General features: G+C 40.2%; 3 protein-coding genes across 3 annotated transcripts; 1 reads left to right on the top strand and 2 right to left on the bottom strand.

The window, feature by feature from the left end:
* On the top strand, window positions 1–2,427 carry LOC149109562 (tyrosine-protein kinase SRK3-like). The gene is made up of 5 exons (XM_089294459.1): window positions 1–129; window positions 290–330; window positions 513–609; window positions 804–903; window positions 1,816–2,427. Exons 1-5 carry the CDS (start codon window positions 47–49, stop codon window positions 1,879–1,881), a joined length of 387 nt encoding a protein of 128 aa, XP_089150585.1. The 5' UTR covers window positions 1–46; the 3' UTR covers window positions 1,882–2,427.
* A 343-nt stretch (window positions 2,428–2,770) lies between these two features.
* Window positions 2,771–3,520, bottom strand: LOC149109563 (uncharacterized). Its single transcript, XM_089294428.1, has one exon. It carries the CDS (start codon window positions 3,191–3,193, stop codon window positions 2,789–2,791), a length of 405 nt encoding a protein of 134 aa, XP_089150554.1. The 5' UTR covers window positions 3,194–3,520; the 3' UTR covers window positions 2,771–2,788.
* A 5,614-nt stretch (window positions 3,521–9,134) lies between these two features.
* Window positions 9,135–10,467, bottom strand: LOC149109564 (trace amine-associated receptor 8a-like). Its single transcript, XM_089294377.1, has one exon. It carries the CDS (start codon window positions 10,154–10,156, stop codon window positions 9,248–9,250), a length of 909 nt encoding a protein of 302 aa, XP_089150503.1. The 5' UTR covers window positions 10,157–10,467; the 3' UTR covers window positions 9,135–9,247.
* Between the last annotated feature and the right edge of the window lie 4,288 nt (window positions 10,468–14,755).

Genomic DNA, 14,755 nt, shown 5'->3' on the forward strand with positions numbered 1-14,755 from the left:
TTAACCCTTATTCCTGTATTTACAAGTTTTTTTTTTTCTATTTTTTATGACTTTGAAGAGCCGACTCCCAGTTAAATGGACTGCTTACGAGGCACTCTTGTTTGGACGATACACTACAAAAAGTGATGTGTAAGTAAAAACGTAAAAGGCAATGAACTCAGCATAAAAATATGGATTGCAACTTAGTAGTTTTGTATTCAGTTAAAAATTATAGAACTAGGCGAATTGGGAATGGTAGTCCTATGCCTTAAATGTCTAACAGTTCTTTTTTTTTCTATTTATAACGCAGGTGGAGTTTTGGAATTGTACTTTACGAGATCTTTACCATAGGTATGGCGGAGTGTAGTAGTGGGGCACAGATTTTCCAATAAACAGATTGTTATGTTTATTTTTATTTTAAATTGCACTCGACCTGGGTGACTCAATAATGTTTTGCAGTATGCGAGAATCATATCGCATGACGATTCACATAGTAACCTGACACTAGCTTGATGTTTTATTTCTCTATCTAGGTGGCTCGCCCTATCCGCGAATGGAGCCCCGAAAAATGGCAAATATCCTAAATCGTGGCTACAGGATGCCTAAACCAAGCCATGTGGATGAAGACCTGTAAGACGTTTTGACATTATTATCTTTATATTTAACCGTAATACACTTGTATTTACCAAATAATTGAAGAGTTTTCATCAAAGCTTTGATTGCTGACGGGTTAAAGTTATTTTGAACTTTGCATGTCTTCTTTTTTAGTTTATCATAATCATCATATACGAGATCTCAAGACCGGATCTCTTTTATATTTGCAGGTACAAGATCATGCAAAACTGTTGGAGAGAAGATCCTGATGATCGCCCAACGTTTGAGATTCTTCGAGACAATTTAAAGGAATTGGAAAATCAGCACCAGGTAAAATACGAGAAGCTTATTTAGTAAAAAAGTTTTAAAACTCCGTATTCTAATGGAAATAACTACTCGTGAATGTAGGTAATTAAATTGAGAAATTTTTATCATTCTGACTTTAATTATGGTCTAAGATATTATTATTGTCTCAGAGGGTGATTATATGAACAATTCAGCTTGGCTAAGGCAGGGTGGGGAGCTTTTGGGAGAAGGGGGGGGGGGGGGAATTTTGTGGCAAGTGAATAATGAAATTTCAACCTGGGCTAAAATATATGTCAAATTACTTCATAGGTGAATGTCATAATGAGAAAGACTCGTACATTACTCATCGTTAAATTAAATTTACTTTTGAAATTTCATTCCGATTACATGGGCTTTTTAGCCTTTCTATCTGGGTTGCGAATTCAGCCCAGTGTCTCAACCAAGCCTCCCTCCTTAGACTGAAATTTCAGCACCTGGAGACTAGATGTGTTCACTGTAGAACAAAAAAATCGCAGTATAAGAACATTCTCGATAAAATGTTGCTAACGTAGAATATGTTTAACGATAGTTAAACAGTTGATAAAATTAATGTCGGTATATAGATCGGTCTGTCTGTTTGTCCATTCCACCTTCCGTCCGTACCCTTCACCAACCATTTATCTGTCTTTCTGTCTGTCTTTTTGTCTGGGTGTCTGGCTGGCTGACTGGCTGGCTGTCGGTCCGTCTATCGCAATTTCTGACAACTATATAAATGGGAACACGCGCATTATGAGAAATCGAATCAGTTTGAATTTTATTGCACATATTTCCAAAATAAAACGTACAGAAAATGGCGCATTTATGTTGAATTGCTCAACACACTTTCCCCTCGGTGGTTGTGCTACTCTTGCTTAAAAAAAAAATTGTCTCACTTGGCTATTTTTTTTTTTTTAACAGAGAATAATTAACATGCAAGAATATGACAAGAGACTCTACGAAAATGTGGAAGATCTGATGGCTTAAAGTTGCGCTGCTGTGCGTGTCGTTATGTTCTGTGGCATAGTTAAATTGTTAGAGAATAATCGAAACTAGCAATCTATGAATGAAGAAAGACTCTTACGTATTGACCCTTTTGAATTCTAACCCGTCTTCCCCGTGTAAGACGTCAAATGGTTATCATTATTACCAGTGTTTTTCAATAATAGTGGTATTTATGTCACTCCAGCAATAACAACAACAAACAAAAACATATTTGGACAAGCTAATCGAAAATTGAAACGCCCCGAAATTTTTCCGGCCTCCTGACGAACAACTAGGCCTCGCCAGGTCCGTTAAAGACGGAGTGTACTTCCCGCGGAGTTGTCCGTTGGGGTTACGTGTACCTTTTATCACGTTTCAGAGCTCCTTGACCCTCCAACCATGGAGATTATTTTTCTTGAACATTTACATCCATTCATCCGAAAAACATAAACATTTTCAAAATGTTTGTTTTTAATTATGTAGAAACAAAATTTTGACAACTTGATAAAGTTGAAGTGCAGTTAAGTAGAGTGAGTTACTGGTAAAGTGATCAAAATATCTGCAACATGTGTCGAACAGTTTGTTTTTAAAAATAAACAACAATGTCAAATATAAATATAAACCATTCAAATGCTAAAGCAAGTATTCACAACAAAATCAAAGATGTTATGAGCAGACCGTGCAAATCAAGCCTAGTTAATTTTCTAGAAGCTTCATATAATTTTTTGAGACTGCTGTTGTTGCATCGAGGGAACATCAGCTGAAAACTTTCCATCTGCTCTTGTTGCTACTTAGTTTGTTCTAGCAAGATTTTCAGCATATCCTGATGTTGTTTTCTGGACTTATCTTCCCGTTTACCCTCAACTTCAACTCGTCGCTTTTGCAGCTCCAATTCTTCCTCTTTCCACCTCTAAACAAGATCATTTTTTTCGCGCGAATATGCAATTGTTTCACCTCCACTTCTGCGACTTCTTTGCTTTGGTTTCAGAATCTCCTCCTCTTCATTCCGCTGCCTTTTCTGTGTTCTGCCTAAGCTTTCTAGAGCTCTGTCTCTCATTTCCACTACTTTTGCGTTCTCAACTTTCTTCTTATCGTTTTCCACGGTGTCTTCAGCTGCAGCTTTTTCAGCTATTTCTTCCAGAGCCTTTTCCACTTCACTCAAATCACATTCGATTCCACTTGCCTTCTTTTCTTTCATCTTTGCTTCAAATTTCTCGCTCAGCAGTGTATATCTTGCTCTAATGGCAAGCTTACTGACTTTGAACCTGGCAAGCTTAAGGCCGTTCAGATTTGAAGTATATATGAAATAATTCATATTTGAACTGCGGTAGTAGATGAAAGTGAAGTATGATCATCGCAGTAAATTTTCCAATTTAAGCAACTGGAAAGAAGAAGCCTGAAAAAAAAAAAAAAAAAAAAAAAATCAGGGCTTCAACGGGATTCGAACTCGTGACCTCCGCGATACCGGTGCGATGCTCTACCAACTGAGCTATGAAGCCACACATTGGGAGCGAGGTCAATTAATTGAGTTCATATCTTCCCGTGAGTGAAATGATGTGAAGTATATATGAAATAATTCATATTTGAACTGCGGTAGTAGATGAAAGTGAAGTATGATCATCGCAGTAAATTTTCCAATTTAAGCAACTGGAAACAAGAAGCCTGAAAAAAAAAAAAAAATCAGGGCTTTAACGGGATTCGAACTCGTGACCTCCGCGATACCGGTGCGATGCTCTACCAACTGAGCTATGAAGCCACACATTGGGAGCGAGGTCAATTAATTGAGTTCATATCTTCCCGTGAGTGAAATGATGTGAAGTATATATGAAATAATTCATATTTGAACTGCGGTAGTAGATGAAAGTGGAGTATGATCATCGCAGTAAATTTTCCAATTTAAGCAACTGGAAACAAGAAGCCTGAAAAAAATCAGGGCTTCAACGGGATTCGAAGCCCTATTTTTTTTTTATTTCATATATACTTCACATCATTTCACTCACGGGAAGATATGAACTCAATTAATTGACCTCGCTCCCAATGTGTGGCTTCATAGCTCAGTTGGTAGAGCATCGCACCGGTATCGCGGAGGTCACGAGTTCGAATCCCGTTGAAGCCCTGATTTTTTTCAGGCTTCTTCTTTCCATATACAGGCAAAAACTAACGATAGATAAATCCGACGTTTCGGCGACATCTTGGCGCCATTGTCAAGGGAAACTAATTAAATATGCGATTTCAAGGGTAACTAAGAGTTCAGAGTTTCTAATTTGCATAAGTTAGACAAAGACTTTAGCGCGAACTGAGTCTGATTGTACATTTAAACACGGTCGTAATTGTTTAATGAGTAACATCTCATTAATGAGACAATCAAACTTGTTGTGGCATTTTTTCAACACGCTAAAACAATTGCGAAGGTCATCCGGAATCCTGCCTGCGTGTCTACTATCATAGTGATTGCGTACTGACGAGGTCTTGCTTCTATGTCCATCAACGCGTACGAACAGATGGCCACGGGTGTAACCGACATAACCAGCATCGCACTGGTCACACTTGAAGTTATACACAACGCATTGTTGATCAATGAGCTGAGGCTTAGGTTCGCTTGTCGGGAACTCCTGGGCAATCTTGCGGCTCGTAAACACCGGTTGAACACTGGTCTGCAGCTTCACACTGAGATCTTTCAACTGTGTCTTCACGATATTAGCAGACTCCTGGTCTTTAAAGGGTATGACAACCCGAGTAGTGTTTTCTGTCGTAGATCTGGACCGTAATGAGGGCTGGTCAGCGACCTTTAAATTTAGGAAGGTTTTGACAGTGGAGTCAACAAGGTGCTTGGGATATTTCAGTTTAGAGAAAACAGACTTCAGTCGTTCGCACTCCTCAGTGAAGTAGGACCATGACGAAGACAGGCGATGTGCGCGATCGAGCATAGTTGTCAATAGTCCGCGCTTGTACCTATTATCGACATGACTGTGGTAATGGAGAAGCAGACCACTGTTTGTTGGCTTCACAAACACTTTAGTTTCAATACGAGGCGCTCTGTTTAGGAGTTGAGTACCGAGAAAGGGAAGCATTCCATCATTTTCGACCTCCATAGTAAAGTTGATGGCGGGGTGAGCGTGGTTGAGGGTGTTAAGAAAGTCCCTAGCTGTAGACAAATCGGGCATCACAGTGAATGTGTCGTCAACATATCGACGATAGTAAGGTGGCAGTTTGCCGTCAACATCTAATTTCTCTTCAATAGACGACATGAATACGTTGGCTAGCAAGGGCCCAAGGGGGGACCCCATCGCTACTCCGTCGATCTGTTCATACAGGGATCCATTAAATTGGAAAAGCTGCCCCTTGGTGGCCACACCCAAAAGATCAATAAGGTCTTGCTTTGAAATGTTCAAATCATACTCGGAATTAAACCAGTTGTTTCTAAAGTCACGGACATTTTCGATTTTGTGAACGAACTACCGCGAGACCTCAACATAACACCTGGTGACTTGCTGGTGTCCTATGATGTGTCCTCCTTGTTCACGAATGTACCTTTGGATGAAACCATTACGATTCTCGCAGACAGAGCCTTTAGAAACAACTGGTTTAATTCCGAGTATGATTTGAACATTTCAAAGCAAGACCTTATTGATCTTTTGGGTGTGGCCACCAAGGGGCAGCTTTTCCAATTTAATGGATCCCTGTATGAACAGATCGACGGAGTAGCGATGGGGTCCCCCCTTGGGCCCTTGCTAGCCAACGTATTCATGTCGTCTATTGAAGAGAAATTAGATGTTGACGGCAAACTGCCACCTTACTATCGTCGATATGTTGACGACACATTCACTGTGATGCCCGATTTGTCTACAGCTAGGGACTTTCTTAACACCCTCAACCACGCTCACCCCGCCATCAACTTTACTATGGAGGTCGAAAATGATGGAATGCTTCCCTTTCTCGGTACTCAACTCCTAAACAGAGCGCCTCGTATTGAAACTAAAGTGTTTGTGAAGCCAACAAACAGTGGTCTGCTTCTCCATTACCACAGTCATGTCGATAATAGGTACAAGCGCGGACTATTGACAACTATGCTCGATCGCGCACATCGCCTGTCTTCGTCATGGTCCTACTTCACTGAGGAGTGCGAACGACTGAAGTCTGTTTTCTCTAAACTGAAATATCCCAAGCACCTTGTTGACTCCACTGTCAAAACCTTCCTAAATTTAAAGGTCGCTGACCAGCCCTCATTACGGTCCAGATCTACGACAGAAAACACTACTCGGGTTGTCATACCCTTTAAAGACCAGGAGTCTGCTAATATCGTGAAGACACAGTTGAAAGATCTCAGTGTGAAGCTGCAGACCAGTGTTCAACCGGTGTTTACGAGCCGCAAGATTGCCCAGGAGTTCCCGACAAGCGAACCTAAGCCTCAGCTCATTGATCAACAATGCGTTGTGTATAACTTCAAGTGTGACCAGTGCGATGCTGGTTATGTCGGTTACACCCGTGGCCATCTGTTCGTACGCGTTGATGGACATAGAAGCAAGACCTCGTCAGTACGCAATCACTATGATAGTAGACACGCAGGCAGGATTCCGGATGACCTTCGCAATTGTTTTAGCGTGTTGAAAAAATGCCACAACAAGTTTGATTGTCTCATTAATGAGATGTTACTCATTAAACAATTACGACCGTGTTTAAATGTACAATCAGACTCAGTTCGCGCTAAAGTCTTTGTCTAACTTATGCAAATTAGAAACTCTGAACTCTTAGTTACCCTTGAAATCGCATATTTAATTAGTTTCCCTTGACAATGGCGCCAAGATGTCGCCGAAACGTCGGATTTATCTATCGTTAGTTTTTGCCTGTATATGTTTATCTTCTTCTTTCCAGTTGCTTAAATTGGAAAATTTACTGCGATGATCATACTTCACTTTCGCCGTTCAGATTGTTTGCAATTTTTTTTCCCCAGATTTGGTCTCTAGAAATGCTTCCTTCTTTGTACTTAAAGGGTTCAAGCACTAAAAGTTCTTGACGCAAGTAGTTGTTATGTTCCTCCGTCCACTCCATGTTTGATTTGAAAAATCATAATGATATCTAGCTTCAACAAACTATTCCTCAAACAAACTTGGGTAAATTATTTAATTAAATTTCTGGTTTTGCTTTCATTAAGTAGGAAAAATGAATTGAAAACAACTTACTGAACTGTTTTCTTTGAGTGCGTTTCGATTGAAGCTTATTTGCAGACACGAACTTTCGAAGCTGTTTAGGAGGAGAAAGAAATCACTCAATTCTCGCCTTTAAATGAGTTCTGCAACCAATTTACATTTGTCGCAAGCTAGGACAAATGTTGTCACTTCATTATATCTTTTATTATATGGCTTTGGCTTGTGGCCGATATAACGAACGCTCTGATTGGCTAAGAGCGAGATCTGAGCGGTCATTATGCAGCCGTAATGCCCACGGGTCGATCACGGATTATGCAAATTAGGAAGCGCCCGGCTCTGAAAATTCAAGCGCATCGAAACAATGAAAGCCGATTGAAAGAGAAAGTAAGTTTAATCCGAGTAGCTAAAAGTCTAGAGATTTTCCCTTAATAAAATTTATATGGAAGTCGTTTTTGACTTACCAGCCGGTAACCTTGGCGGGCGTTAGTGAAAAACAATCAAAGTGTGCCGAGTCTTAAGTAAAGCTAAAATCGCTAAGTGAAAACAGCATCGGCAGATCTGTCATGCATCCTGAGCAGAACACCACGAAGAAACTTATAAGTCACCATCTTAGTGATAACAATTACCGAAATATTGAACTCCGTCACAGTTCTCATCAAATAGTTTCCCTAGATCGCCTTAACACAAGCAAGTGTAAATCAGCTTCCAGGATCAGCAGATGTAAACAATCGGGCGGTTTCTGTCGGTAGCAGTGTTTCTCATAACTGCAGGACGTTTTAGACGTTCACAAGGCTTGAAAAGTTCATCCATAAATCCCAGAATGAAGAAGGCGAAGATATGTTGTCGAAAGCGAATGCGAAGATCGAGTTGTTCTGAGCAGTGCATTCTGAAGCATTAGTATTTTCTTTCACTGAAAGACAGTGGGTTTGGACTATTTTGGAGCACTTTATGTCTTTTCTACATGGGTTGACGTTTCGCCACAAAAGTCGAAAAAACTCCCCCACCAAGTTGTGGCACCAAGATACTAAAATACCTTTTTGAGGCTGTGACAATCATTTTTCCCGTAAAGTGTTTTTACGGAATACGTAATACAGTGGTAAAGCTCAGTGACTCTGTAGTTTTGGTCTGGGTTCGAGACGATGAATGAATCGGTAGACGCGCGCATCGCCTAATGTAGATTGCCGACTTCCGCTCGAATTTTTTTTCTTTGCTTTAATTCATGAGCCATATAATAAACAACTCAATAACCTCGACCGTTCGGTTCTTACCGGAAAATCTCAAACCTCGGCCAACGGTATTGACCTCCCTATCGCTCGGTCAATACGGCAAGGTCTCAGTTTGAGATTTTCCCGTAACGACCTCACTCTCGGTCATTAAGTAATTGTTATTGCACAACATATTAGAACCTGCTTTGGTCGGACACCCTGTATTAAATGGACACCATTGAAGTCCGCTTAATACAGGTTTCACTGTACTGGTAAATAGCTTCTCTCGTGCGATATTCCATGGCCATCTCACTCGAGACCATTGCAAAACCATTATATCGGCTGGAAGAACTCGATCAAATTCTTGAATTCATCGATTGAGCCTAATCTCTACTGATGGCTTATAAAATCTTTACATTCACTGACTCCTTGTAATGCATGCAACCTAACAAGAAATAATATTTGTTATTCATGTTCCTGAAAAGTCAAAATGGAGAGTCCCAAAAAAGTATGTAAATGTGAACACATAACAAAATAAAGCACCAGTCTGAGTTTCTATAAACAGTCCAGCCCCCTATGATGTTTAATAATTTAAAAAAAAATGACTCGGTAAGCAATTGCTTCGATTGTAACCCGATTAAAGTCAGTGCACTCAAACAGTCTTTTCCAAGCAGATTTTTCCCGCTTCATAAAAAAAAATCATAGAAAGGGGTTACAGATTTCTTCGATATCAAGAATCTTCAATGCACAGAGAGCAGGATGTACCAATTTATTAAACGAATATAAGATGCATATGATTTAAAACATTTTAAACTTATTACACTGTACATATTTCGTAGCTGTATAAACATCAAAACATCAAGTTTCCTTACTGTTTGCCATATATACGTACTTCTAATTTGGCTGTGAAAAAATAACCTTTTTGTATGAAAACAAATTTATCGATATTTTCGCTACCAAACAATATGTGCATCATCATCTTGTAACAATTCAGAGTTAAAGCCGTTTACCTAAAGACTAGTCTAGATTAACAGATTGAACCTCAGGCTCTGTGTTTGGTTGCGTGCTCAGTTCCAAGTTCCGTTTTCTACAGAACACGTTTATTTTTCTTTTTACTTCCTCTTTGATGTCTCTTTTAAAGTAGGCGTATGCAAAGGGATTTACGGCGGAGTTAGCAATCAGGAAGAGTCGACGAATCATCTGGAACACTTCCGTGTCTTCGCATAATTTCAAAACATTTTTACACATTGAATAATAAACTTCCAGTGAATAACAGACAATAAAGATGAAGGCGACGAAAAGTATCATTTTTAAAGCTGTGGAACCGCGCTTATTTTTAACCTCTGTTTTAGACTTTTCTTTCGATTTGTCCCTGTGCTGTAATTTTTGTCTTCTGGCAATGATGCTGACGCGAACAGCAGCAACAAAAATAAGTAGACAGGGAAGTACTTCAAAGATGACCAACAGTATGGGCAGTACAAACTCTAATGTTTTTCGTTTATGAGCGTAGTAGAGAGGAATGAAAACAACACCACGCAAAACAACCACAACAAGCCAAGAGAGTGTTATCCATACCACCACAACCCTCTCAGACACCTTGGTTCTGTGGTAAATGGGCGACGTAATTGCGAGATAACGGTCGACTGTCATGGCACACAGATTACAAATGGATGAGTAGATGAAGATCCAACGAAATGATTTCATGAGGCTGGTGTGACAGGAAAACCAATGCCCACAGAAAAACAGAGGAGGATACAAACTTAACCCCACAAGGAAATCAGCGACAGCAAGAGAAATGATGAACCAGTTGAGCTTGCTTGAGCGCAGACGTTTTCTTGAGACGATGATGATTATTATGAAGCAGTTGCCAAACAACGTTGTTATTGTCAAAATCCAAGCAAAGATCGTGAACAAGGTGGGAGACATTTTTTTATGTATCACGGAGCTTGTTTGCCGCCAAAGCTATAGCTAGAATTCTTCCCGGATATCGAACAAATATGCAAATTAGGAGCAGCTGAAGCTTAATCAAGCAGTTTCATTTTCGTGGTTTCGAAACCTTCTTTTACGGCAGTGTCACAGATAATTTATGGCCACATTTGGATTAGCAGAGCAATAAATTTGAATCTATTTAAATAACAATATCAAGTTACATTTATTACATTCACAACAACGATTTATGCTAACTTCCACCAGCAACATTGATGATACAGCGTTTGACTCATGTAACCAAATATGGATTTATTTGTTCGCCATCTGGTGCTCTTCCTGAATCTTAGTTCTAACAAGGAGCTATTTTCAAAAGAAATTTGTTTCGTTACGGATATTATTAGTTTGTTTGGAATTCTGGGGAGACCTGGCTTTAGAATAAGCTGCACGAGAAGCTGATGGGCGTCATTTCTCATTATTACATTAATGAATAACTCTTTGTCTCAGGGTTGTTTTGCAATGTAATAACTTTATTAATTCTATGCCTGGGATAATGCATAGAGGAACCGCTCAAAGCGATCCTTGGTGACGTCATTGTTTACAGTTTTCCAAATTAACATAAGACTTTGCGCAGAGAAGGGATCATGCTGAATATGAATTGACTCCAACTGTTAGGAGGCTGTCTCTGTAAAAACGGACCACTGATTTTACTTCGAAAATTCGATTTTTCTCAGAATCTGGGATTTCGAAGCCCTTATCTAGTCAATCACTAAATTGAATTTTATTTGATTAAAAATTCTAATTGACTTTCTCTATGAGTGGTTGAAGTTCGGTTGGCTCGACACAAGTTTCGTGCATGCCGAAACAGGAAAAATAGCACATATTGTCGGCGCTCTAAAAAAAATTAATATTCGCTCAAAAGACCCAATTCTTTTTTTGGGGTTTGTTTCTTTTTTTTTTTTTTTAACGATAGATATATCATAGCAGTTTGTTTAGCCATGTTGCATATAATTCAATGTTGTCCCTTCAACGGTTAAAAAGAGGATTTTCTACCCGCTCAATCGAGTTTTGAACCAAACACGAAAATAGCTCTACTTTGAAGGCACGTTTTCCAAATGTGGCACCTTTTTGAAACTGCTGAACTACATGAATAGAAAGTATAAATGACCCTTAATCTAAAACAATAACAAAATTCGTCTACTCGTTAGGTTTTCAAAACTAACGACCGCTTAAAGTTCAGAGAATTTTGAAAATATTCCAGTGAGTAACTAAAATACTCGCCCTCGTAAATACTCCAGTAAATTCACGTAAATCTCTTACCTGGCTTCAAGATTAAAGTTTTGGTCCTTTGTAGCGATCCTTGAAACCTAGGTAGCATTAAAACTGCCAGATTTTCCTTCCAGCTGTAGGTTTGCATACAAGGTACATTTATACGTTCCTCATCTGTGTCGAGCGTGACGGTCACATACTTTGATGTCCTTTGTATTACTGACCATTGTTGTCCTCGAAGCTGGTTTAATCATGTAGCGTCCTCTTGAAAGGTTTGTAGAAGTAATCTTTAGGCCAACTCACGCCACACATACATGTATGAACAATAAACGGTGATCCGGGGATCCAAGGAAGGATTGATAAATGCCACGGCCATTTTGTGTCTTAGTTCCCAATCTGCCCGCGAGTATCACATCATTGATGTAATCGACAAGTTTGCAACGGATGCGAAATGCTCTTTCTCGGTGTTGCAAAAATCTAGTTGTGGTGATTCCGTGGTTCGCCATTCGCCGTGAGAAGATTACTGGAATGCAAAGATGACATTACAGGTCACTTACAAAGTGGCCATCTTTCCAAGCTCGTCGGAAATGTCGAAGAACTCGATCTATTACTTATTATTATCGTGTAATCGCCCGGTGACTTCAGTTGGATAAAAGATCAAATAGCGTTTACTGCTACCTGTGATTTTACACACAACTGCGCTAAATTTTTTGTAGATCAAAACTAAAGGAGCCAACATATCTTACATCCCTAGTTCTTGCCACGCACAAGACTAGCCCTTTTAGAAGAGGGGCTCTTATTAGGACGGATGCTCTTTTTCCTTTTGAGCATATATATCTGAATGTGGTACAATAGTTTAATGAAAAATAACAGATGCTGTAACTCGAGAACTGTAACGTGATAGCAGATCTGATAGTCATAACGTGCAATATTACTTTAAAAGCTCCATGACATACGCAGCTAATCTAGCCTGCTTTGCAGGAGTAAACAGGGGAGGAATAGGGAGCAAGAAAACGCAAAGAAGAAGGAACGCCTGCAATAAGAACCAGGTTTTTTCTCATTACGCCCCGCCAATTTCGATGTAATCCGATTTAATCAACTGTCAATTACTGTCAACAGGTTTACCAGTCGGAAACTAGCGCTTACCGTCTCCGCATAACTGTCTTCCCGCGGAAATTTAGTGAACTGAAATTATTTCCCGATAGGAAAATTTTAACATAACAACCGTGACGTTATTTTAGCGTGCAAATATCCTCCCTATACTCTCACGAAGAGTTAGAAAATAGGGAGAAAAAAGAATGAATACGGTAGCAACAATTTCTGCAGGTTCTGTGGTATCAGGCCTGGTGCAAAAGTAGACATGTTCTTTTGAAATTTTACTTAGAAACTCCAGAAATTGTTTTGGCCAACTGTTGTTCTTCCACTGAGTTCACTTTAACTCAAACGTATTTGCAGAAGTTGCAGCTGTAAAATCAAAAACACCGCAGAATTATGTTGTGCTATAAAGAGGGCTTAAGACGGCTTTAACCTCAAGCAATGCCATAACTGCTTCGGCTACGAACTGTGGGGCGGTGGAAGATAGCCAGTATTTTAAACTGACGTATAACACCGGAAAATTGGAGCAATCGGGAAACGATACCCAGTGATTCCATCTCCTAGACATTCAAAGATACTTCTCATAGGCGAAATAACGAGAATCAACGCACTCCCGTTAACTTCATAATTCTTGGCACGAGCAAAGATTTGATAAATGGCTATAGATCAGACTTTCCCGTATCTTAGAGGCAAAACCACCAGCTCTCCCAGGTAAAAGTGCTGTCTCGGTCGATTTTTTCTTGGGTTTCACCTAAATTTACTCGCGCTAGCTAGCGAGATTTTAATATCTCAAAGCCTAGCCGATACAACTTCATCCGCGACTGTGGTTGGTTGTTGTTGCTGTTGTTGTTGTTGTTGTTGTTGTTGTTGTTTTTATGAGAATGTGCTACCAAAAATTAATAAGTTACTCATTATTAGCCAATGGGAATTTTGCGTTCGCCAGGGAACGCAGAAATGAGCAAAGTGGAGTTGCTCCTTTCTCCCAGTCCCCTCCTTCCATTCGCGCTTTGCCCACCCCACTCCCGTTTAACGCCAGCTACGCAGGTTACATCTAATCAGTCCGTTCTATGTCTATGTCTTGGATGCTACTTTAACTTCAGAGGCGCTTATTGAAATAGGGGTGCTTTGCACCACAAGGAGCCGGTGCTTTTAGGAAGGAGGGCACTAAACCAAATCATCTCGGGAATTCGAAACGTAGTGATAGTTAAATCCACCCTAGTCTATTTCCTTAGCAGCAAGGTCAAATTGTTTTCATTTGCACTTCAAGTGAGTCCTCGTTTGCGCAACTCCTAAACCCAGTTGCACCTTAGTACCCTGGTCCCAGAGGGAGAGAGAAGAGAGGTTTTTCTCTTCTCTTGATTTTTCTCTGCATGAGAGAGCTGCGAGAGAGCCGCGAAGCGGTGAAAACACGAGTCGCGAAGCGGCGAGAACGAAAAACCTCTGGTTACCTTGGACTTGAATCTCACTTTCATGCAGACGCCAAGGTCAGAATCTGACCCTTGGCCTCGGATTGGTTGATATTTTTACAAACACGCAGATCAATATGATTGGTTCGTTTGATTGGTAATGCCGAGAGGACGGTGGGGACATCTGTCACTGCACTTCTTGAGGTAAATTTTGCCTATCTCTACCAGGGAAGAAATTTGTTTGCAAAATACTTCAGTTCTCAGTTTATACACGTTCAAGATTCGCTTGTGTTCGAAATGGGTTATGTTTCTGACAGTGTCTTCGAAGAAATTTTTACCTCGGTACTCGAGGAGCGTTTTCCAGAGATTGAAAGTGACACCGAACATCAAAAGAAAGCCTTTCTCGCAGTCATAAGCTTAAATCGCAACGATATGTTCGCCATACTGCCAACCGGACATGGAAAGTCAATTATATTTCAGTTGCCTCCTGATGTCTGCAAATACCTGTACCTGTCAAGCCAGGCGGTGTTGGACACGACTCGCAAAGTATGCCAGGAGAAATTTTCCCTGGAGCTCATTTTCATCTGATCGCTGAATGGCAAACATCTCCACGCGCTTATGGAGATGTGAAAATAAGACTTATAGGAGGTTCGCTCGCATTCGATGCTGAAAGAAATCTCGAATGACCTCCATATGAAATGTTCCGCAGGCCAAGTAATAGCTGTAGATGACTTCTGCTCGATTCACAAAGCCACCATTTTCAGTGCTGAACAGATGATTTTAGGAATCGAAGCTTCGCGGCTCGTCGAATCTCTACGGTTGAAAGATA

Source organism: Orbicella faveolata, unplaced genomic scaffold (genome assembly GCF_042242905.1).
Source record: "Orbicella faveolata isolate gen_17 unplaced genomic scaffold, um_ofav_v1 contig_25, whole genome shotgun sequence".
Lineage (NCBI taxonomy): Eukaryota > Metazoa > Cnidaria > Anthozoa > Scleractinia > Merulinidae > Orbicella > Orbicella faveolata.